This window comes from Typopeltis vanoorti, chromosome 1 (genome assembly GCF_054136105.1).
Source record: "Typopeltis vanoorti isolate ZY-2024b chromosome 1, IOZ_Tvanoo_1.0, whole genome shotgun sequence".
NCBI lineage: Eukaryota > Metazoa > Arthropoda > Arachnida > Uropygi > Thelyphonidae > Typopeltis > Typopeltis vanoorti.
Genome location: NC_143549.1, coordinates 141,925,232 through 141,950,140, shown reverse-complemented (window position 1 = coordinate 141,950,140; position 24,909 = coordinate 141,925,232). Strand labels below are relative to the sequence as shown.

Genomic DNA, 24,909 nt, shown 5'->3' with positions numbered 1-24,909 from the left:
GTGTTTTGATCTGAATAGGGTGCACGGAATGCATTCTCTTAAACGTTGATTATAGGGAACGTATATGATGAAAGTTGCAACACTGTTTCTATCCATTTAGAATGAATGTCAAAGCATAATGGTGAAGTCTACAAATTATTTATTAATTTACGTGTGAATAAAGTTATCTAAAAAAAAAGCTTTGCTCAGGAATTCGAATATAACATGGATGTTAAAGTAAATGTGATATATAAGTGATATGATCCTACAAGGATTGTTACATTATGATTTGTTTAATTACAAAGAAATTTATTAATTCAACAAATAATTTTATAAAATGCAAGAAACTACAGGTTCTGATAAAATCAAACACGTATTTACACAGAGAGAATATTTAAGCCCAAATCATCATGTTAACTATTTCAAATTTATAATTTGAAGTACTTAGGATTATAAACGTTGTTTAGGCCTATAAAAGTTTTGATCATCCAGAAGGATGTAACAATACTTTTATAGTCCTAAATAACTTTTGGAAATCGGCGGGCTCCTGACTCAAAATCACCGATAGCCATGAACGTTGTCGGTGACAACTCTCTGTGTCTCGTGATCAAGGATATTAATCATTGCTCATAATGTAGATAATATGATTATTATACAGATATCTCCATGGAGTCAGAATATTTATCATGGGAGACCCATTATTTTTACAATACCTATCATATCTCTCCTTAAGTCCATTTTACTCGTAAAGCACTCACAACCCTCTACCATCCAAGCAAAAAATCTAGTACTCTTGCTAACCACACTCTTACATAATTACCACAGGTGACCTCTTATTCTCTCCTTTTCTGCCATTTATGGAAAATAAAAAAGTCTTCAGTGTCAGTCCTATAAAATCGCTTTAATAACTTATATGCTTCTATCATGTCTTCTCTTTTTTACCTCTCAGCTAGTTTTTAAAGCCTATAGACATTCAATCTATTCCCATAGGAAGCATTCTATAAATTATATTTAGTTTTCTATTACATGTGTGAAGCCGTTATTAAAAAAAAAATATGGTATTCCATAGACCTGACACAATCTTTTTCACTCTCCTCTGGATCCACTCCACTACTTCATTCCACAGAATCCAGGTGACCAAAAGTTATCTTTGGTTCCTACTACACGGAAGTCATTGTGTCTGATGATATGAGCAATGAAAATCATATTTCATGAAACATACAAATAAAACAGTACCAAATATTAAGGACAGCAATGAGGTAATCTGTGAAACATAAGGGATCGAAATAAGACTATACACGAAACAAATTTTTAACCTGGATTGAGTGGTAACGCAGGTTGGTACATAAGTCACGAAGGGTTTAAAATGTGAATAACTAATAACTAATAAAAAAAAATCTCCAGATTCTGTATTTCATTTTAACAAAAATGAACAAAAATGTTAAAAACCAAATAAATATTAAATACAGCATTATTTCAAAGCCCAATATAGAAACTCTAAAAGTTTCGTTTGAAATTTGACCAGAGAGCTTACGGAAATACACTCGTCGGCATTTACGAGTTGCCCTAGTTGGACCTTATAGGAGAGAAGGTCGTTATGACCAAGAGTTCATATCGCCGAACTGAAGCCTTTTGGCTCTTTATTTTAGTAAATGAATAAAAATAATTAAGAAATAAAAAGTTAGTTTAAACCCCTTCGTGACTTAAGAGCTATCCTGTGTAAATTAACGGTTCATCACTTTGTATCCAAAGGTTTGTTAATCCCGAACCTGCTTGTCTCTGTTCACCAAGTCACACGTATCCCTAAAGTTCTCGGTAAACATTTAAACATCTCACTCTTGCTACGTACCTATAAGCAGACTAATAGAAGAACACTGAAGGCAAGGCCAGTATATGAAAATGTTCTCTTAATCGGTTTGACTGTTTTTCGGAGATGAAAATGCCTGACACGTCCATATGATAGTGAATCCATTATAACACGCATTATAATCTTAGAATTACGTGGATACTCTCTACAAAGGATGCAGATGATGTTAGTCGGATTTGGGGAAGAAAAAGAGGTTTCAGAAATATATAGAAAAAGCATGATGACAGTGCTAGTCAGTATGCGTCATCATAATAAGGAACCTAAAGAGATTTTAGGTTTATTTACTACTGCCAAATAAATAATTTACTATTATGTACTGTGGACAAGTCTTACTTTGGAAGGATTATTCATGAAATAGTAAATTACTTATCAAGCATCCAGTAATCAATACTTAAATTCTTCAGGCTCCTTATCATAACACAAACTAACTCCCAATAATGTTTTGTATACATTTTATAGCTCTTTCTTTTCTCAAATCAGTTGCTACTTTTGTAGCGGATGTCCATATAATTTCTAAGAATGTAATACATGCTATAACAGATTCATCCCATATGGATGTGACAGGGTTTTTCAACCCACAAAAAGTCAAACGGATCAAAATACCAATTTACAGATGTTAAGGGAGGAAAGACAATGGGTATGATAAAGTTTTAAAATTATTTGGAACATTATCAGTCTGTAAACCCAAGCTGTTAGTTTCGGGGTTTGCAACACAATTAGTGCAGGCAATAAGATCAAATGCTGCTAACTTCATTAAAAAGTGGAAACGTGATGATGAAATGAAACCCATGAAACAGTTAGGTAGACCACGAACTAACTTAAAAAAACAAGAAATTGCTGAAAAGAATTTGCGTTCCTTTCGTCGAAGATTAGTAGATTCCCTTAGTCAGGAATTCAAGACTCCAGCTGTAGTCTTGTGCCAGAACATTGCATATTGACTTCCACAGCCTTAGCCTTTAGGCAAGGAACTGGTATGTACAAGCAAAATACGAGGGTAGTCTGAAAAGTTCTCGGCCTAACAATGGAAAAACGAACTCATAATTTCAAAATTATTTTTATTTTTCAACATAATCATCCTTAAGACTAATACATTTATTTCAGCGATGCTCCAGCGCCATTATCCATTCCCTGTTGTGGTTCTCAGTAAGATCTACAAAATACCCCTCTACAGCTGCAATCACCTCTTCATTCGAAGAAAAACGCTGACCTGCGAGAAAGAGTTTGAGTTTTGGGAAGACATAGAAGTCAGAGGGAGCCAATCCAGGGATTAGGGTGGATGTTCCAACACTTCATAGTGCAGATCCCTTAATTTTCCCATTGCCAAAATACCTTTGTGGGCGGGTGCATTGTCCTGATGAAAGATGATTTTTTTCTTCTGTAAACCGGGTCTTTTCTCACATATTTTTTCGTCTAGTTTGGTTGAAAGATCGAAATAATATTCCCGGGTTATTCTTTTACCCTTTTCAAGATAATTAATAAACAAAATGCCTTTAGCATCCGAAAATACCGATGCCATGACCTTTCCTGATGATGGAACAGACTTTGTCTTCTTTGGCGCTGAACAACCGGCTTCTGTCCACTGTTTTGACTGCTGTTTGGATTCTGGTGTGTAATGGTAAATCCAAGTCTCATCCATAGTAATAAATCGACGCACAAAATCAGTTTTATTCTTGTAAAAACGCTACAAGCACTGTTCACAGATTTTCATGCGAGTGCGTTTTTGATATGTCGTGAGCAAGCGCGGCACCCATCTTGCGCAAAGCTTTTTCATTTGCAATTCTTCATGCAAAATATATATATATATATATATATATATATATATATATATATATATATATATATATATATATGATATATATATATATCATATATATATATCATATATTCTGTAGTGTTCTTGATATATATATGATATATATATATATATCAAGAACACTACAGAATTTGTTACATACATCAAGGATATTACAGTTGATGAAAATGACATCATGGCTAGCTTGGACATAACTTCTTTGTTCACTAATGTCCCAACAGATGAAGTCCTAACATTACTCAAGGACAAGTTATCCAAAAAAATGTTAGCCTTGCTTACACATTGCATCAGGTCCGGTTACTTCAAATTTCAAGATAATATTTACAAACAAAATCATGGACTGGCTATGGATAATCCTTTATCTCCTGTTCTTGCAAATATTTACTTAGAAGATTTTGAAACCAAGGCTATCTCTTCCTTTATTTTAACACCTAAAGTTTGGAAACGTTATGTGGATGATGTCTTCATTGTTTGGAGCCATGGACATGAATCCCTTATGGTTTTCCTCGAACATCTCAATAGCCGACATCAAAGTATTAAGTTTACTGCTGAGCTTGAAACGGATAATTCCTTGCCTTTTCTTGATGTCAAACTGACTCGCTCTTCTGCTGGTAAACTAAAAATATCGATATATAGAAAACCCACACATACCAACAGATATCTGCACAGTCAATCCCATCATTTCCCTCCTCATAAGCTTGGAATAATTTCCACCTTGGGACATAGAGCCCGTTTCTCTTCTTGATGATCCAAATGAACTGCTTACAGAAATAAACCATCTGAAAACTTCTTTCGAAGTTAATGGATATTCCAAGAAAATCATTAACAAATTCCTTCTTAATCCTCCCAGACATCACTCAGAAGAAACAAATAGATTCAAAAGCAATATATCTATTCCTTACATAAGTACTGTTTCACATAAATTAGCAAAAGTTCTAAAAAAATACAATATCAGAACCTTGTTCACTCCACTTCCAAAGATCCGTTCCTTAATTAGCCACCCAAAACCTTGTCATCATCAACTCAAATACCCTGGCGTATATAAAATATTATGTGACTGCGATATTCCTTATTTCGGGCAGACAGACAAATCTGTCGAAATGCGTATGGAAGAACACATGAGAGACATTACTTACAAGAGACAGCGAGCAAGTGCATTATCAAGTCATATCCTCTTCTCGGCTAATCCTAATGATAATAACCAAAGTCACAAAGTCTGCTGGGAAAAATCTACAAACATCTTCCGTTGCAGTGACGAAATAGAGAGAAAAATTGTGGAATCGAGAGAAATCATCTTCAATCCTGTTCATCTAAATAACAACTTAAGCTACAACCTCCCGGATAGTCATTCAGCTGTAATCATGTACTGGCGTTCACGTGATGCAGCAAGCACGCACTCTCCCAACAATGCAACAAATGAAAGAACAGCTTCAAATACAACTACAACGTTTTAATGCTAATTATGTATAAAGACTGTCTATGATGTTCATAGTCTTTTAACCCTCAATGTTTAGTGTTTTTTCTTTTATAATGTCACCTGAAGAAGGCTGTTACAGGCCGAAACTAGTAGTGTGTTTATATTAAAACCTTTTTAATTAAATCTCGGTTCTAGTCATTCAATATTTTTCATAAAACTAAAATATATATATATATATATATATATATATATATATATATCCTACACGTTCTTTTGAAATGTCGATAGTCTCAGCAATTTCACGCATTTTGACTCGCCGGTCATCGAATACCATATCGTGTACTTGATCAATGATTTCTGATGTTACGCTTTTTGGACGTCCTTTACGTGGATCGTCTTCAAGGCTGGTACGGCCACGTTTAAACTGGGCAGCTAATTTCTTAATTGTCAAAAAGGAAGGAGAAGAGCGCAAACCAACTTCTATGAACTACGAATGAATTTCTTTTGGCATTAAACCTTCTTTTACGAGGAATTTTATAACCGCACGATAATCAATTTATCCATTTCAAGGGATACAGACAACACTTTTGCTTCAACTTGTATAAAACAAACTACTTGATAGAATGCCTCGCAGTTTCACATGGATGCTTATGACAGACGTACCAACTTAGAAAAAAAAATCTTGCCGATGGTTTTGCCATCTGTGGTCGTGGCCGAGAACTTTTCAGACCATCCTTCTATCACGAGAAAGAATGCTCATGTTAAACATGGGTCGTGCAGTGTCAGTCATCACTGTACAATAGATCTTTGGGAAAGTTGTTTATACGAATGATGAATAATGATATACCCTATTCATATCAGATGGATGTGTTTGTGTATAATGGTTGCCAGGAGAATATTATCGGCTAGTGTATTTCGCCAATCTATTAAGTGTAATCGTTTTGGTGCGGAAATGCTTCTTGTCGTGCTTGTAAAAATAAATAATGAACATGTACATTATATTTTTTGGACAATTATGGAAATGACACAGTTAAGTATTAATATGCTAACGCTGTGATAACGTCGAACTTTGCTACAAGAATGAACTGCAATTTTATAATGGAATGAGCCAAAATATCTATATTCATTTAACAATATTTAGTGGAAAGTTTACCAAGGAAAGCGGCATGTGCAATCGCGATCAAAGATGAAACAAGGGTATACTGAGGAGTTCTGTAAAAATAAAGGGTGAAAGAGTCGTATTTTTATATATATTTTTTCAATGAATGCACATTAATCATTCAAATTATTTGCTTATAATTTTCAGATATTCACGTTTAAGTTTATTCCTTAATTTGGAAACGGATATGTTTCACATTCTTCACTTGACAGTACAAGAAAAATCAATCATTTATATCAACATTTTAAGTTGAGTGATTCTAAGAAAATAACTATTCTTAATGATTTACCGCAAGGCTTATTAAGGTGTGTTAAATGTTTGTATGAAATTATGAATCGACAAAGATAAGGCAGTTTTGACACCCTTGCTTCCATTCAGTAGGAAGCATAATTGTAAACATTTAAAAGTACAAGATGACCTCACAATTTTTTTCGTTTATTAAATTTACTTATTGTGATACCAAAGACTTTGTGAACATAAAAGGAAGATAACAGCTATTTACACCTCTTGGGATGTAATTAGTTCCAGAAATTGTACTTATAATTTGCACAATTACTTCATTTAGATCAGTATTTATAAATTTAAGTTGTAATTTTTCTCATTAAAGAGACATGGTCGAAAATGACTCTAGATGAATTCGGTGAAAAACTATGGTTTTAGTTCTGGTAATTATAACAGAAACCGAAAATTGTGATTATGCGAACAGGAAAAAAAGTTTGAGCTTAACCGGTATATTGAAATTTGGTCAAAGTTTATATGCTTTTCGTAGTTTCAAAATGACTTTCTCCTTGTTGAGTAAGGTATTTATAGAGGATAAAATACATTTGTAGTGCAGTGTTGTCAATAAGTACTGACATAACACTATATTGATTTTTACGTATAAAATCGTTGTTCCTTTGTGATGAGCACAGGTTTATGCTGAAGGAATTTCCTTGGAATTATAATAATAATCACTGCTTAACTTTTAACATCGTTGATAGAATTTTACTTATATCAGTTTGATAAGTAACAACATATATTTAGCATATTAATTGTGTGTGTGTGTGTGTGTGTGTGTGTGTGTGTGTGTGTGTGTGTGGAGACCAGGGCCGTAGTCAGATTAGATCGTGCCCTGAGGCAAACAATTAATTATCGCCCCGATTGGATTATAAGACAAAAATATAATAACATCTCCAAATGCTATTTTGTTTTTATTACAAGAGAAACATTAATGCAAAACGATTACATAATAATATTAATTAAATGGCACAATAAAACTCTTTATAAGCTCTTCGAAATTTAAATTATAAGCTATGTCCGCCTCTGTCGTTATAGTTGCTAGACCAACCAATCTTTCTTGAGTCATTGCTGTTCGCAAATAATTTTTAATCAGTTTAAGCTTGGAAAAACTTCTTTCCGCACTTGCTACGCTAACAGGAATTGTTAGCGTAGCGACGACGCCTACCCGCAATATGGCTGAACGAGTGCCCTTATTAAGCCGTGCCGTGAGGCAGGCTGCCGCTATGCTACACCCTGTCGACGGTACTGGTGGAGACGATGCACGTTTCCAAAATGAAATCGTATCTTATGAATTTTATGATTCATACGAAATCTGGAAGGAAAGTAAATAAATCAAACATCACAAACGGTTTTTTTTTTTTTTTTCTTTTTGTACTTCACCACCCCACAAATTGGAGTGGTAAAGTGCAAAAAGAAAAAAAGCCTTCGTAGCCCAGTCGGCTTCAACGAAGCGATTTGGTTGGAATGATATGAGTTCGAATCTTGTCTAAGATGCGACTTTTATCAGAGCTTTTATGCGAGCGTTATCCGGGCAAACTTGCCAGGATAACACTCGCAATTTTGCACACAACAATATATACTTAGGCATAAGACTAGCCATCTTATCCTAAAATTATACTTATACAAATCGATGTTGGTAGATCGCGGGCCTTAAAGGGCTATAAGTACCGCAAACGATGGACTAGATAATCTAGAAGCCCTGCTTTATAGACCAAACATGGCATTTTTCAAGCCACTTCAGCTATTGAATATCATTCACCATTTAAAGGCTTTCACAAACATCCATGACGCAGTGGGTATCGAAACTACAACCTGTTGGTTACCAAACTGAGACCGTATCCAGTCAGCCTTCATTCCAGGGCTATAAATTCATATACTATAAATCTCAAAAAATGTAAATATAACTACGATGTGTCTAACAAAAGAATATGAAAAGTAAACATTCTTATAATAAACCTTTCAATTAAATATAACAAAAGCGATATATTCTTAATCAGTGTAATAATTTTTTTTTGTACATAACCAATGTAATTTTTTATTTCCAATTTTTTTCCCACCATATACACTAAAATTTAAGTTATTTATTATTTCTTGGTGAAAAATAGACTAAGTCAAGTACTGGTTAATAAGTGGATAAGCAGATCTGAGCAGCCAAATGAAACGAAGTTATTTTCTTAGTCTTGTTATAAACTACAGACAAGTGGATATAAGAATGCGTGGCATGACATGGCACTGTACAAATCAAGGTCTCCAAACAGAAGGGTGTGTTCGTGGAGATTTTCTAACAGCTTATACCTTTATGAGGGAACACACTAATAGAAGGCACGCCCTTTGAAGGTGGCAACGCTCTACATGAAGTTTATATTTTGAAAACGAAATTTTGCACGTAACACTGTTATTGTTTCTTTTACATGTTTGTACATCAACACCAAAAATATAAATTCCTTTGCTTCTCCATATCGCATATCTTTTAGAAAAGGTTAGACTCGTAAAAATCTCTCGTAAAAAACTATCGAACCTAACATAGATTCGATAGTTTGTTATGAACCGTTGCTTATAACAAAAATTTTAAAAATCGCTCGACAGTGAATATTAGACTTTCCTAAGACTATATCTTACATGAAAAGTATATCTATTTACGGACTTTCACAAATGAAAGTTCGTAAAATTTTCATTATGGAAATTATTCTTATGATTTATGCAAACTGCACTAGGAATTCCAGTAGAAGTTTCCGCTCATTATCAGCTGGAATTTCCATTTTTTCTTTCAGAAAAGAGATTATAGATGTAAACGTTAATGTTACTAACAAAATTAGATTTTCTCATCCGTGACAACTGTAGTGGGTAAAAAGAATTGCTGAGACAGAACTAAATCAGGTCGTTTCACTTTTTTTTTTTTTTTGTTCTCGCACGATGATAATAAAGTACTACGAAGTAAACAGGAAATCGTTCCATGCCTGATGTTTCTGTAAATCACACTATTTAGGAATTGTCCTTAAATGTTCTCACATTCTAAAAGAACATAAGAAAAATGTGACGGTGACAGAAGGGAGACAGAGTTTGAAATTGGCAATGGCATGTCATAAAGAAGTCGAAGCATTTTCTTAGACTATTCTAAAAGCAAAAAAAAAAAAAAATGCTGAATACCAAAGTACAAACAGAATTTCTTCCATGATTTATAGCATTGTTTCAAATTATAGCAGTATTGCAATGGTACACGCAGAATAATCCAAAGGGTTTATGACTTTTAGCAGGATAAGGAATGAATAAGAATCATCTTATAATGAAGAATTATTGTTTCGAAATTTTCGTTACAAGTCGACAGCAAATTGCTAAATAATAGCAGAAAAAATGAATATAAAAATATATATCTTTAGATATATGGCACCTCACAGTTCCCAATATTAGAAATTCTCTACATATTATGTGTAGATACTGAAATTACAACCCCAGAAATAATATTTGGAAATTTTAAAAGACAAAACATTAAATTTATTTTTTGGATTTTTTTCTCATCTTTATTTATCATCTCAAAAACAAACTACAGTATGTTGTTCCAGTGTATACTGATAAGTAAAATTAACGAACGCTAATTCACAGAGGTTTGTTTTACATCTCAAAACAGAGCATATTATACTGCGTTTACTTATGAACAAAAGGCATATTTGATTCATTTGGTTCATTTGGCTTATAGCCCTAAAGAAGTTTTTGATGAAAAAGAGTTAGGGATAGATTTTATGAAGGAAAAGGAGTTTTTCTATGGATAATACAACTTTTTCTCATTAACAATGCAAAGCACACAATGTACAGTTCCAAAATAAAAAGGTATGAAAATTATGAAAGTTTACATTATTTGACACAAATATGTGTAATTAGTTTGATAATATTTTACCAGCTTCATTAGAATGTACACATCAAGAAATACATCGAGCAGTTTTTCAGTTAGCATTATTTTATAGCATTTCATAGCTTGGACAAATATTATTATCTATATTATCATATTATGAATTCAAATTTAACAAGCAAACAAAAAAGAATTAAATCCAATGTAATTTTACTAGTAGGGAATGAAGCAAAACTCTACTATAACCAAGGTCGGTATGATAGAGGCAAAATTGCTATGTCACTACCAAGTATGTAGGAAGATCGGAGACAAAATGATTTTAATGAAGCCAGTAAAATAGAGGCTGACTGCATATGAACTACAAAGGAGAAGCGAGTACACGCGTAAAGAAAATTATCTCTAAATATATACGCGTTTTAAGATAATCAATCAAAAAAATTATAATCAACAATCCGGACTACAAATACAACATATTTGTAATCAAAATTTTGAGACTACATCTGTCGGTTAGTTTTCTGAGAACTTGCTGTTCCCAGAAAACGAATCCGCCATTGGTAACATTAAATGCAGTATTTTACATTCAAATTATGAAATACGCCTTAATCATGCTGTATTATTTAATGCTCACTAATTGCGTCCCTGTGAAAAAACATCGGAGAACTATTTTACTGATGCATGACTATAAGCATAGTATGCTGCGCAACATTTAAAGCAGTGGTTTTGCGACTTTTTTCATGCAGTACTCTAAAATTTTCTCGAAGTACGTTATACCCTTAATCAGCGGTGTCGTTATCACATTAAACATACAGAGTTCTGAGAGACCTTCTCAGAACTTTCTTGAGTGACATATACTTAAATTCATTTAGCGTAGTTTACGAATTTGTATGTTATTATTATTTTACAGCTGGTTTGGCTAGCCTACTAACGCTTCCGCTCTCCAACCAGTAGAGGTTCCAATCGCACCTGGGAGTATTTGTGAATATCTTAGATGATAGACGAACTTCGTCGCCTGTGTGAGCCGCTGCCCAGCTTACTGTGGCCTGAAGTGGTTTGAAGAATGTTCCATTCTTAGTCTTAAAGTACAGTTTTCGGATGATATAACTCTTAGCTCATTCACTAACGTACTCTCTGAACCTTACAGATGGGATTCACATAAAAAAAAAAGTATTTTCTTCTTGTTTGGCAGCAGGGTTTCAACACAAAACTGAAAGGATTCTAACATTCTCCGACAGGAGATGTCAGATATGACAAACGCAATTTTGTGAGAGATGGAATCCCGCATAGTGTACTTCTGATAGTTGAGGTGAACCGTAATTGTTGAGCCTCGGTTAGAAAGAACAGATAGAAGTTAGACGTACGCAAGTCTTTTTAATGCTGGTTCTATGCTGATAGATACTGAAGTGGATGTGGAAGCTTTGTTATTATTATTTTCTGCATTCTTACGATTTTAGCTTGATTTTGGAATATTTTTGATGAGCAGAATTACTGCAGTTTTTAAAATTTCGTCTCCAATAGTTAGAAGTTGAATGAAGAGTAGGAGTATGTAATGGGAAGGTTGAAGACTTGTAAACGTCACACACACACACACACAGACACCCACAGAGAGAGAGAGAGAGAGAGAGAGAGAGCTTGTAACTGTTACATGAATTATCATTTGTGAAGCGCTGATTTAAATGTACAAATTTTAATTTAAAAAATATTTCGCATATTTTCCCATACGTCTGATACTCGAATTAGAATTATTGATTACCTTTACTAGATATTTTACACACACACACACACACACAGTTGTTTTTTTTTTAAATCAAAACAGTGGCTGTAGAAGCTTTATCTGAGAATTCTATTTCTTGTTACTAAAGACAACGGCATCGCCATATCCCTGTGAACTTACACTAACATACCACTGAATTTTGATCACGTTATACCGATGGAGGGGGATCAAAAAAGTTCAGTCTCCTGCAGTATAAAAAGTACCTGTAATACCGTAGGCTATATGATGTAGTTAAAACATGGCTGTCCAAAATCACATTCCAAAGAGTTGCCAAAAGAGTATGATCATCGGGGATTCGGTTTCTACGCTCACCCTCTTGGGGCGTGCGTGGAATATAGAATATATAGAACTGCAATAGCAAATATTCACATTGAATAACCAACATTTCAATTTATAGAGATATAGAATATATAGAACTGCATCGAAAAGGTGAAACCATTTTCATCCGAGAAGGATGTAAAGGAACGCACAAAAGTGGCTACACGTGAGCAGCGAAAGATGCAATGCCTAGTGGGCTAATCAAAAGCTGAGCTGACGTCACAATACAACTTGGGGAGCGCAAGAACAATATTCCAGATGACGATGCATAGTATTCCAATGTCGAAGGCTTGCAAGATACCCCTGATCAAACGGTATTAGTTTAATCTAGATGCAGCAAAACAATTTTGCTTCTTAGTATATCAAAAATACCTTCGCCAAGTGTAATGTTGATTCTAATGTCATAGTTCACGTGTCGAATTTATAACTAAACTTGGGAGTAAGCATTTTTAAAATACCAGGAAGTGACTCGCCCACGGTGAAATCTCGGTGGCTGTATTAAATTACCAACTTAGGCATGCAGAGAATTTTTGAAATAATCAAACACTATATCGAAATTTTCCTAAATTTACTATAAAAAGCAACATTTTACATATATTAAACATGTCCAACGTTGCATTCTCGTTATTCTGTTCTCTTGTCTGTTTATATATATACTGCTGCAGTCTCCTACAAATATCGTTTCTTCGAATTTAATTTTTACCGTTGCTTAATTATCGCCTCTTGTTCGAAGTGGTATAATAAACTAGATGGGATTAAATTGAACCCAAAGTTATAGAAAGGTATAAAGAATAATAATTTAAATTTTGAAGATATCAAGATTTGCTTGTTAAGCGAGATTACTGCCTATTCAATATTTATCATCATACAATTCGACCAGGTCAAGTTCCGAGAAATCTTGCTTGAAAGTTATTTCGTTATACAAAGTTCATTCTCTTAGAGAGCAGCACTTAAGAATTCGCTTATACCACAAGTTTTATATACGATACTTCGTACTAACATTATAATCTATAAGCAAAATGCCACCGTAACTTCCTGTCAAAAAGATAAAGTAAACAGAACACTAGCAATTGACAGACATAATACGAGGGACACGGGACTTCGTAACCTTAATTGATTGCTCGTAATCCCAGATAACAATTTTACGTCTACCCTTTTGTATCTAATCTCTGATATGCATTAGTCTACCTTTAATTTTTTTTTTTTTTTTAAATCAGTTACTTATGGTCGATATATGATTGCACAAAACAATATCGGGAGCAATTCCCGAAGAATATACGCTGTCATAAATCTTTAAATGAACTAACAAACAGTGATTAAATTGCATAAAATGTGAAGTCGACTATTTTTTTAAATTTTTTTTTTTAATTTTATTATTTATTTTAGTTTAATTGAAACATAGTTGAAGTACTAATATCAGCATCCGCATTAGATCTCGTCTCTTAAAATCCTCATCACTTAAAATACAAAATCAACAGATTTAAAAATAAATATCTTTTAGTCCAGTATTCGGAAATCACCAATAGATAAAATATGAAATAACGCACCCCAACCTGACTCGTGTACTAACTTAAAATAGGAGCGGCAAATCTAGGCAGCGGGAAGCATATGCAGCATGTCAAAAACATCGTAACATGTCCACCCATTACTTTTTATCAGAATTTGCAATCAAAAACATCAAACGAAAGTTTCATTCATCCAGACGTACCCCGCGCCTCCTCGAATCCTGAAAAGTCAAAATTATGTGAGAGTTTTCACAGCACTATAAAAACACACACTTTGTTCCATCTATTTCTTCCCCTATTTGCACTCTTGTTCGTTACAATAGATACCAGTATTGAGAAAAACATCATAACACTTATGTCAAATCATAACAGTACGGGGGGCACTAAATGCATTGAGAAACTACACATACTGGCCACTGAATTAGAAACTTTTATGCAGATGTAAGTAAACGTTATTTACCCAATGTATATGCAAATACTTAGTCACGTGCATCAGCACGTGTTCTAGGCAACTATTTTAGAATGCTGCTGGCAGTAATCGTCAATAGCGTTAATCACGATGGGAAAAACAAAGGAGCTTTCGGAGTTGTGCCCATCTGGCTGGCGCAACGATCTTGAAAAACAGCAAAGAGATGACTGGTTTCTGAAAAGGAGAGCTATCCCGGGTGTTTAATCAGTGGAAAGATAACCCATATTGATTGTCTAAGAGGCGTAACTGTGGTCCTAAGACTGAGAAGGCTTGTACGAACAAACAGAGCTTGTGCAACCAATGGCCGAAACATTTAATGAAGACTGTTCCCGATCCATATCTCACCGAACTATGCGCAGGAAATTGAAGAGGATCGGTATTGGAAGTCACATGCCTATACGGAAACACGGTATTAAATAAAAGTTTCTAATTCAGTGGCCGATATGTGTATGTTAACTAATTTTGTTAAGTAGCTTTAGAGGCTCTCTACCGAAGAGTAGGAACGAATAGTTTACTAGTTTATGCATATGATCCTTCAAAAAATTAGAATTTTTAACCGAGTTTGACAATTAATATCAACAAATCCGAAGACATACAAGACAATTCCTGATTAATGGCTATTTCCTATTCATCAGATAAACCCACTATTGAGGATTAACTGATAAACAGATAGAAATTCAAATTCAAAGAAAGTAGGAAGAACGCTTTTAGCTTTAACTTTTGGAAATTCGAAAATCTAATGACGATTGACTGGTCTGAAAGAGAGCAAATTCTACGATCAAGTTTTCGAGAGTCGACTAACTCAGAAAAAGCAGGCTGAAAAATGCCTGGAAAAAGTTCCTCTAGTTGGCGAATAGAATCGAATCTGAAGGGTTTTCTGATAGCGGTCTAGCAATATGGAAACATTACCTGAGGGCTACTTAGGAAATCAAATTATAATTCATATTTTGCAAAATAATTAATCATAAAATTCATACCATTATATTCATTTGAGTAAAACAGCCAATAATTTGAGAACTTCTACATCACACTCTTGTAAAGATGATAAATGAATGATGGATGATACAATTGCCCTTCTACTTAAGAACTTATTGAGAGAAGAGCCATGAAATGTAGTGTAAGGAGTGTATACACTCCTTATACATACTTCTCAGTTATGGTCTCTTATTGCTATATATATATATATATATATATATATATATATATATATATATATATATATATATATATATATAAAAGACAGAAAAGAAAACGCATAAATGGAAAATCGAATTCTCTCTAGAAGTTGTATGGAGGAACAACTTTGGTATGTGTGTTGGAGGGGGGGGGTGAGGACTGTATGCTATCAGAGAACCTATATACATATTGCTACAACGGGTAGCAATAGGTATGAAAAAACAAGCTGCATGTAATGAATCGCTCTCTCTCTCTCTCTCTCTCTCTCTCTCTCTCTCTCTCTCTGTAAATAGACGTTTGGCACCAAGAAAACGCGCAAGTGAAATAAAATTCAGGACAATAAAGAATATCTCAGGTATTGCAAAGGAATTTTATAGAATCAAAGTGAGATAGTAGCCTCGATACTGGCAAAGCAAATGAGTTAGAAACTGCAAAATAGAGCGCATACAGTGGCTGGTTCAGTTGGCCGAGTGGTTAACGTACCCGCTCTCCAACCAACATCATATGGCATCGGCATGGATATTTAGTATTTTTAGGTAGGAGATAAATTTCAACGGCAGCTGTGAGACCATCGTCCTGCTTATTGGAGGCTTGAAAAAGTTCCGTAGATCCATAGTTGGTCTCTAGAGCATGGCTTCCTGACTATAGAAAAAAAAATTGAAAAATAAATAAATAAATAATCCTCATTCCTCCCGTGGTACCAATGTACTATAGGTTTACAACCTTTCATGGGTAGAAGATAAGATACAAGCACATACACACAAAATAATAAACACTCAGAGGCAAAAATCAAACTGTTCAGTTATGTGTCTTTCAGTGAAATGATAGCGATTTATTGAATCTTGGTTTAGCCTGGAACTCAGAGAGAGAATAAAACACGAGTAGAGTGAACCCATCTCTATCTTTTGAAATGGTCGACTTGTGGAACAGAAAATTTAAGGGAATTGCAGCCTTGGGAATATAACAATTTTCAATTAATCCAAAGTTAACTATAACATGGTCGTATTTCAAACGCACGAACTCCTCTCGTATTACCCCACTCACTCTACTCCCGTTTTCTAATTCTCCAGAAAAATGGTAGCAGCGTGATAATCCCGGAGTATTTTATGAAAAAGGATAGCTCATTTCGTATTCAGAGGACATCAAGAAATCGGATCAATCTCAACTTAACCAATTCTGCTTCCTAAACTTTAAATTTCCCCAAGTGTCTACGGAATCTGGAAAGATGTCAGTTATAAGTACTCAACTCAGGTGCTGTGGATCTATTCTAGATATTGTGGGCAAAGTCATAAAGTGACATCGCTTCACAAATAATTGTAATGTCCGTGCTCATTTCAATAGATTCCTTTCCTCGACATCAAATTGTTCTTTATTTTTTAACAGGGTTCTGAGTAACAGGCCATAATTCCTTTAGTATGGAATAAAATGTACAGTACAAAAAACAGCCTTTCACTTAAATAGTTTTATGTTATTACTTTTAAGAGTGAACCGGAAGTCATCTTACTAACATATTACATAAAGGAAACTGAACTACATTATTATATTTATACAGGTATGAAAGTCATGTGACAATGACAGATTTATCATTTACAAGTTTCTTTATCAGTTAAAACCTCCTGATTTACGCAACATCACAGATCCTAAATTTCGCCCAAACTCCTCCAGATTTGGACAGATACAAAATCAAAACATACACTTACCATACACAGTCAAAAATGCTCATAATTTTCGTTTAACTAATTACACTTTAACTTAAAATTCTAAACAAGAGAAATTAACATCATCTATCTCCTTTTCCTGAATGATAAAAAAATTACACTGATATCATTATTGAGGACGGCAACGTCATTAGTACTTTACTTTTACAGAGTTCTGAGACAATGAAATGTAAAGTAACGTTACGTAGTTGGAAAAAATACGCTTGCTTTGCATGTGATGTTTATATAAGGTGTCGTCTATATCTATAATTATTATCGATTTACTTATTTCGCAGCAAGATCCCGATAATATTAAACTGTAGAATCACCTAGACCATGCAAAAGTCTTCCTGAATGAAACCACTTATTGGAGACCTAATTCAGGGATATTCCAAAGGCATTCAGACAGTAGTTTGAAATGAAAAGCGACGTGCTAACAAATCTTAGTAAGAGAAACGTAGTACACAGCCGTATGATAGAGATTACACAACTTAAAAATGTCTAAGGACTGAAATTTCCATCCATTATAATCATTATATTTGTGTTAGTGGAAAATCATATGCCAGGTTTTCAAATTAGCCTAATATGTGCAGTCTCCATATGCTGATATGCTACAGCTAAGTTCGTATGAAAAGTACAGTATCTTTCCAGCAGATTTTAAAATCAGTTGACCTTTGACTTAAGTAGCTTTGTTTCTCCCAAAAGAAAGAAAGTTTTTATTTCCCGACTTCTGAAAAATCGACCGTAAAAAGTAAGTAAAGATAAAATCGAGTTAGAATCAAGGATTACCTTTTATCCAGCACGCCGTAGATATGTACTTAACTTCGGCAACAATTGAGGTAAAAGCGTCCCTTATCCTAAAAGTACTCATTCACTTAATTTTCAGTTCATTTCAGAATGTGGTGCTCGGTTCAATATTTTCTTACATTTCGTGAATATTTCTGGGATTGTGAGTTGTTGGCTACAGATTGTTTAATCAGACAACGGGCAATCTGCTTGCGGACTTAGATTGTCTGATATACCATCCGCAGGAACAGCATCATAAAAAATTAAACACAAATTTATCTTTTTACTTGTGGGACTCCTGGAATATATATATATAAAAAAAAAACCCTTAAAGAATTGTTCATTCTTTACTAACGCCACATCCTTACGCTGGAATTAGCCAAAACCATAGTTCAGATATATTGTACATCACAAAGACAGATTGCGCGTTATAAGCAAACGCATAAACAGATGCTGTCATTCAGGATTATGCCAAAGCAAGTAAGGCTATGAGCTAAGTATATCGTGTTCGTTAATGTTTAAAACTGACAAGTACATTTTTTTTTCCCGCAAGTTGCATATTTTCTGAGATATAAGTCGGAATTTCCCAGATGTGAAGTTTTGTCACGTTTTATGAGACCGGTTAACTTACCTTCGGTTGAAAATCCCACAAAGACTGCAAACAGACCAAGCCACAAATAGCACAAGAACAGCCAGTAACATTAAGATTTCTCATAAAGATGTTTTATTAATTATTATAAACATGGATATCTGTTAATCGAATTCGACTATTGTATTTAATGAGAGAAAGTGTTGAGCAAGAATAAGTTTGCGATGATTTGCCTACTTGAAAGAGGTTTTTTTTTTGTTCTTGCTATAAGACTCATAATTGAAGACATAACAGATCGGGGACGGGAAAATCCATTCTCAATAGAAAATCCATTCTCATCCCCCACCCCGTAGATAGCATCACCACTTTTCAACAAGTAGGTTCAAATCCTACTGTATCACGGGTTTTGTGAATGTATAAATATGTCAAAAATTCTTTGTGGTGTGAGACCCCACAAACCTTATTGGAGGCAGGAAAAAGTTCCATGTTTGATTTCTAAATTACGATTTCCAGATTATCTAACATTTAACCCACCTTAATGTGCTTTGATACAGGCTTTCGTGGGTGGGATTTATTAAAGCCGACTTGGAGATCATCTTCGATAAACAATAACATTTATGAACTAACTAACATTTTAATTTTTGATTAATTTTGATTTAAACGAATTTAGTTTTGTTCAGAGTCTATACACACGGTATTTTAATAAAGAAAATCCTGGGTGTATGTGTGTAGAATGTGTAATAATTTGTGCAATGGCGTAGGCGCCACAAACGTCCGTCTTAATCTGCTGAATTATGAATTCTGCAATAGTTGGCATTTCAAACACTTACATGATGATTTTTCTAGAATATGGAAGTAAATTACACTTTTTTTAAACTTTACTTCATATAACTTTTTTTTTCGAAACTGAAATTTTATTTCTTGATACTGTAATTAGTGCTTGTTTCCCTGGTATTATGAAAAAAAAATTTTTTTTTTTCAGCTGAGTGCAAAAATGTTCATCTGCAATAAACACGTTTAGAAAGAAATCGGATCATTTGTAACATTACTTACGACACACAAGATACAATCGTGTGTATTTAGGAAGCTGCGTTAATGGAACTTTTTTTCCCCTTATTCGGGGCCAACAGAATCCAAGGTGTGAAACTCTACTCGCATACGCAATCGTATATTATGCGTTTAGATTGCGTGTTTAGGTTGTTTAAATTACGCGTACATCCTTGCTCCAGCATCAGTAAACTGGTCTAGAATCACAAAAATTTCCGCGTGAGGGCAAGGTGCACCAAATCATGACGTAATATGACTGAATTTAGTTTCCTAAAATCAAAGAGCAATATAAAATACTCTTAAATATCAAGTACTTTTACTGGCAGCAGACAGTTATCTTTAACATCTTAGTGTGATTACTGTGCCGATTATTTTTTAAAAAAATAATACAATAAAATAACGCCTCAAGTAGAGACTGCCTAACTCATCTTTAGGTGAACAGTCGTTATTTTCTTATTTTCACATACTGCGATGAGAAAACAGTGGAGAATGTCATTTACTCTGTTATTAAATAGGGTACATACTGCTTCTACCAAAGTAATGGAATAGATCCACTCAGAATGTATGTTTTAATTTAGAACTTATACCCCCACTCGTTTTTAACAATTACTTTCCTCGAGAGTACAATGTGTTAAGGCATCCCTTGAAAATACCAGCTCAAATTACTCATTAATGATCGCCATTTTCGTGTTCAAGGAGTATGCAGCAAAGCCTGTTGATTAACGAATTTTCGCGTGATTTGTTACAATAACTTTAGGTAAATCCCCGTGATCATCTTTTTGTTCCTTTCAGTTTTGGACTCGTCTAAATGACATAACGGTCATGGAGGGGAAATGATAATGAGAAAAAGGCCAGAATTTTATCATATTACATATAAGTCCATTTTATATTCCATACATTACATTAGTGCAATAAAAATGGACCGATAAGCATCCCTTCGTTGAAAACACTTGGGTTCAAATTTTGTCAGAGCATAATGTACATGCATGAGAGATTTTTTCAGGTGAAGGTGGTTAGCCGGCCTAACAAAGCGTCAGAGCTTTCCTTTCCGAAAATTGGATATCTCCTTTCTGCAAACCGGTCTAAGAATACGCAAACGCATATACACACAATTAAAAGGCAAAAATCCAATTAATGGATGGAATGAGCAGTTATGTATGGGCTGATTTCCTGCAGCGAGTCATGGGTGAAAGTCACAATAATATACTAATAATATGGCACCTGGCGAAAGAGTGGGATAAAAAAAATTGGGGGCTATGAAAAATACCCTTATATAAAATTTTCCTGTTGTCGTTATATATACAAGGCGCGCCAGCCATATGTGCAATGTGCGCGACGCACACAGGCGCCAGGATAGTAAAGGCGCCAAAGAGGAGGAAATACTTAAAAAAAAAAAAAAACCTTCTTTTAAAGTGATTTTTTTATTGGAGGGGGAGGGGGATAGGGGAGCCAACTAAAGTTTTGCACACAGGCCCCGGACACTACGGGCGCGCCCCTGAATATATATATATATATATATATATATAAAAACTAGAATTTATTAAATTTATTAAAGCAAAACATTTAATGTTGTAGCCAATGCTGTTTTCTCCCTGAATGATGATCATGATATATTGAGCGAAATATATAGGAGTATTTAATGAATTTTTGTTTTCTTTTAAATATGCGAAGCCGTCATTTAAAATATTGTTATGTCTACTAAGCATGTCCCTATTAAACGTCTAATAAGGAAGACAGCTATTTTGGGTTGCGTTAATCATACTGGAAATTAATGTAGATTATGAATTTTAAAATGACATCATTTGTTAAATTTAAAAATAAACTCGATTAAAAATGGAAGCTTAAGTAAATATGAGCTTTGTACCATAATTTAAAGGATCACATTAAAACAGAGTTGTCCATCGTGTAAGCTTATATAGTACACGAGGATGCCTGGAAGAACTGTCATCAAATGACCAGCTATGAGAGACACTGCGAATCCAATTATATTCGATTAGAAATCTGGTTTTAAAAACTATGGAATTGCAGAAAAAGAAATTAAAATCAGTCGCATTTTGAATGGTCTTTTGTTTTTTTTTAAAAAAATCAGTTTCCTAGGAAACTATGAAATATGTGTACGCAATGTACTTAAACTCTACGAAGGGGGGGGGGTGAATTTCTGATAAGTACCTTGGACAAAAATTATATTAAAGCAACTGATATAACCACAAGAAAGAACATACTAGTAGTAGAGTTATGAAGGTAACTGATGTTTTTATATCCGCGAATGTTCTTTCTTGTGGTTATATCAGTTGCTTTAATATCGTTTTTATTCTAGGAATTTATCAGAACTTTCCAGATCCCCCCCTCCCCTCGTCATATATTAACGATTATAAAATGTAAAATGAAAGTAGTGTTTGCAAACCAATTTATCATAAATAAAAATAAATAAAATAAAGAATAAACTTTTAATATGTTGATCATTAATACTCGAAATATAAAGGAAGAGTAGGCATTTATTGCTGGAATAAATCACTTATGAGACCACTGGAAATTAAATACAACTTTTTCTCAAATTAATCCAACAACAACAACATCTGAAGCGTTTACTCTTTATCAATGATATCTTCATGCAAAAAAAAAAAAAACATTTACATAAAAATTTTTAAGAGGAAATTGCTCACTAGAAGCACGCACGCACATATCATAGAAATTAAATTGTTTAAATGAATATTATTAGAGAAAAATGAAGTTAATTAAGATAATAAAATGAAAAATAATAATAAAATGAAATGACTCTTAACAAAATCTTAATGTTGTGAACAATCGATGTGTGTTGGTATTAATTCATTATTTTCCAAACTGGCTCAAACACTTTATCAAAACAACATTAAAGATTAATTATATAATAACCTACCTCACACTTTCGTACTGAAGATTCATTCCCACGCATCAAACCGAAGGTATTAATTTCCGTACCTCCAATCTTCAACACACGGCTAAAACACACACCATCGGGGAGATCTTCAATACTTCCGCCGCTTCCTTTAACTTTATGCACACTCTTTAACTTAAAAGCGTTGTCATTACTAAGAGCAGCTGGTTTGGAGAAAAGCTTCGCAGAAAACTTCGCGTCGACCTTTAAAGTCGGCGGTCGTAGTTCCCCGTCCGAGTCCGACGCTGAACTTTCACGTGTTACAAGTTGATCGTCAGCTCGCTTTCCTTTCCAGCGATGCATCGTTGACACGGAATTTTAAAATATGCACCACGGTATCCAAGAGCATAGATTTTTTTCCTTTGTTTTAAATGTAAAATAAAGTGCAGCACAGAAAAGGTGTCACGCCCAAAGGAGCATTCCAACAAGCAACCGAGCTTACCCATGCATGCTATTATAACCGTCCCGTCTGCTGCACTTCCCTGGCACGTTATCCTACTTACGAGCTAACTTGAGTTGGCAACCACCATCAAAGTGACCGAAATGGGAATCGACGCGAAGCGCCATCTATCCGATGTTAACAAAAAGCATAACTGATAATTACAGAACCGAAAATACACAGTGATTTATTTTAGTAATACTCATTTCATTTTTTCACTAGAAATAAACAAATAAAATAAAATAAAGTTTGCAATACTTTAATTTGACGTCAAATAATTTAAAGAAGTACTTTATTAAACATAGAAGACGAGTAACATTTAAACGGGAATTTCAAAGATAGTGAAAATTTTCTGTTACTTAACCTTAAATAATTTTAAGTTATTGAAAAGCAAATAAGAGAGAGCCTGTGCATAGTTCGCCCACCGATTAGAGATCCCTCGACACTTCTGCGCATGTCAGAAAAAGGAGAATCCATTCCGATAATAGGGTAATTAATCTGTCTTCTGGGATGTAATAATAAACAAACTGAGTTTGTTTATTATTACAGGTCGGAAAATTTAGCTTTTCTTTTACGAACATTGCTGTTTTTAAAGTGTAACTATTTTGCTTGTGTAACAGTTGGAAAAATGTGCGTAGAGTATTAACAAAATTAAAAAGTTATAGCATAAAACAAAAATTTAACTAAGTTTATTTTTAAGAAAGTTTTCTATAAAATAAAAATAATTATACAGAAAAACAGAATTTTTTTCAAATGAACTTAGATATTCTAAACTTACAGTTGAGAGAACTGAGACACTTTAATGTTCTAAACCGATTAATTATTTATGACTTGTGACACTTTTAACAAACCCATGCAAAAAAAAAAGTTGGAAAAAAATACCATTATCAAATCCTTTTACACTTCAGAGTCATCTGAATCGGTGTCCGAATCGCCATCACTTTCACTTAAACTGATCACCAAAGGTTCGCATAATTCTTCGATAATTTCGTCTCTGTCCCAATACATATTTTCCAATGAAATATGTATTGGAATATATTGACATGAAATATTCCAATACATTCCAATACAATATTGACATGAGAGCAATATTATCCCCAGTTTTGAACTGTAATACTTTCAATCGCCTGTTCTGAAAGCTTAACAAGTTTCGACATGTCAATATATCCAGTTACGTTGCGATAGAAAATGAAACTTTTCACTTCTGCCCAAACATACTCAATAGCATTAATATCGCAATGATATGGTGGTAGCCTCAAAGCTAGAAATCCATGCTCTTTGAGCATCGTGTCGAATTTAAATAGTTTAGATGTGGGCGAGTTTCTTTGTACCAAATTAAGCAATTCAATTTTTCGCATATCTGGGGAATGAGAAATGTTATTTGCAGAGAGCCGATCCATAAGAACTTGCTTCTTATTAGACCAATTTGGAACTTTGTTTAATCGAATAGAGTGATATGAAGCGTTATCAATTATAACAACAGCATTTTTAGGAAGGTTTGGAATCAGTTTTTCTTCTGCCCACTTTTCGAAGATCGTAGAATTCATTTGCCCATGGTAATCTCCAGTAGTTAATTGGCTTCGTATAATAAGTTTGAATTTGGTAAAAAACCCATTTCTCCACCCGCACACAAAATTATTATGCGCCGCGAGGCATTTCCGGTTTGTAGCACTCCACATTCTTCTTTAGACTGCCAACATTTTCCGTAAGTTAAATTACTATCAATCCAAGTTTCATCTAGATACACAATCGGTCTTTTCTCCTCCCTGAAACGTCTTATTGCTCTCAAATACTGCGTTCTACATAAAACAATGTCACTTCGCTCCATGATAAGTTTCCT

The 24,909-nt window shown here is 34.1% G+C and overlaps 1 protein-coding gene across 1 annotated transcript in view; it reads right to left on the bottom strand.

Annotated features, from left to right (window-relative positions):
* Positions 1 to 23,023, bottom strand: part of LOC150110491 (uncharacterized) — a 330,267-nt gene extending 307,244 nt beyond the window's left edge. Inside the window, exon 1 of the mRNA XM_090399510.1 lies at positions 22,613 to 23,023. Coding sequence (XP_090255636.1) covers positions 22,613 to 22,933 — 321 coding nt within the window. The 5' untranslated portion in view covers positions 22,934 to 23,023. The remainder of the gene's footprint in view (positions 1 to 22,612) is intronic.
* Between the last annotated feature and the right edge of the window lie 1,886 nt (positions 23,024 to 24,909).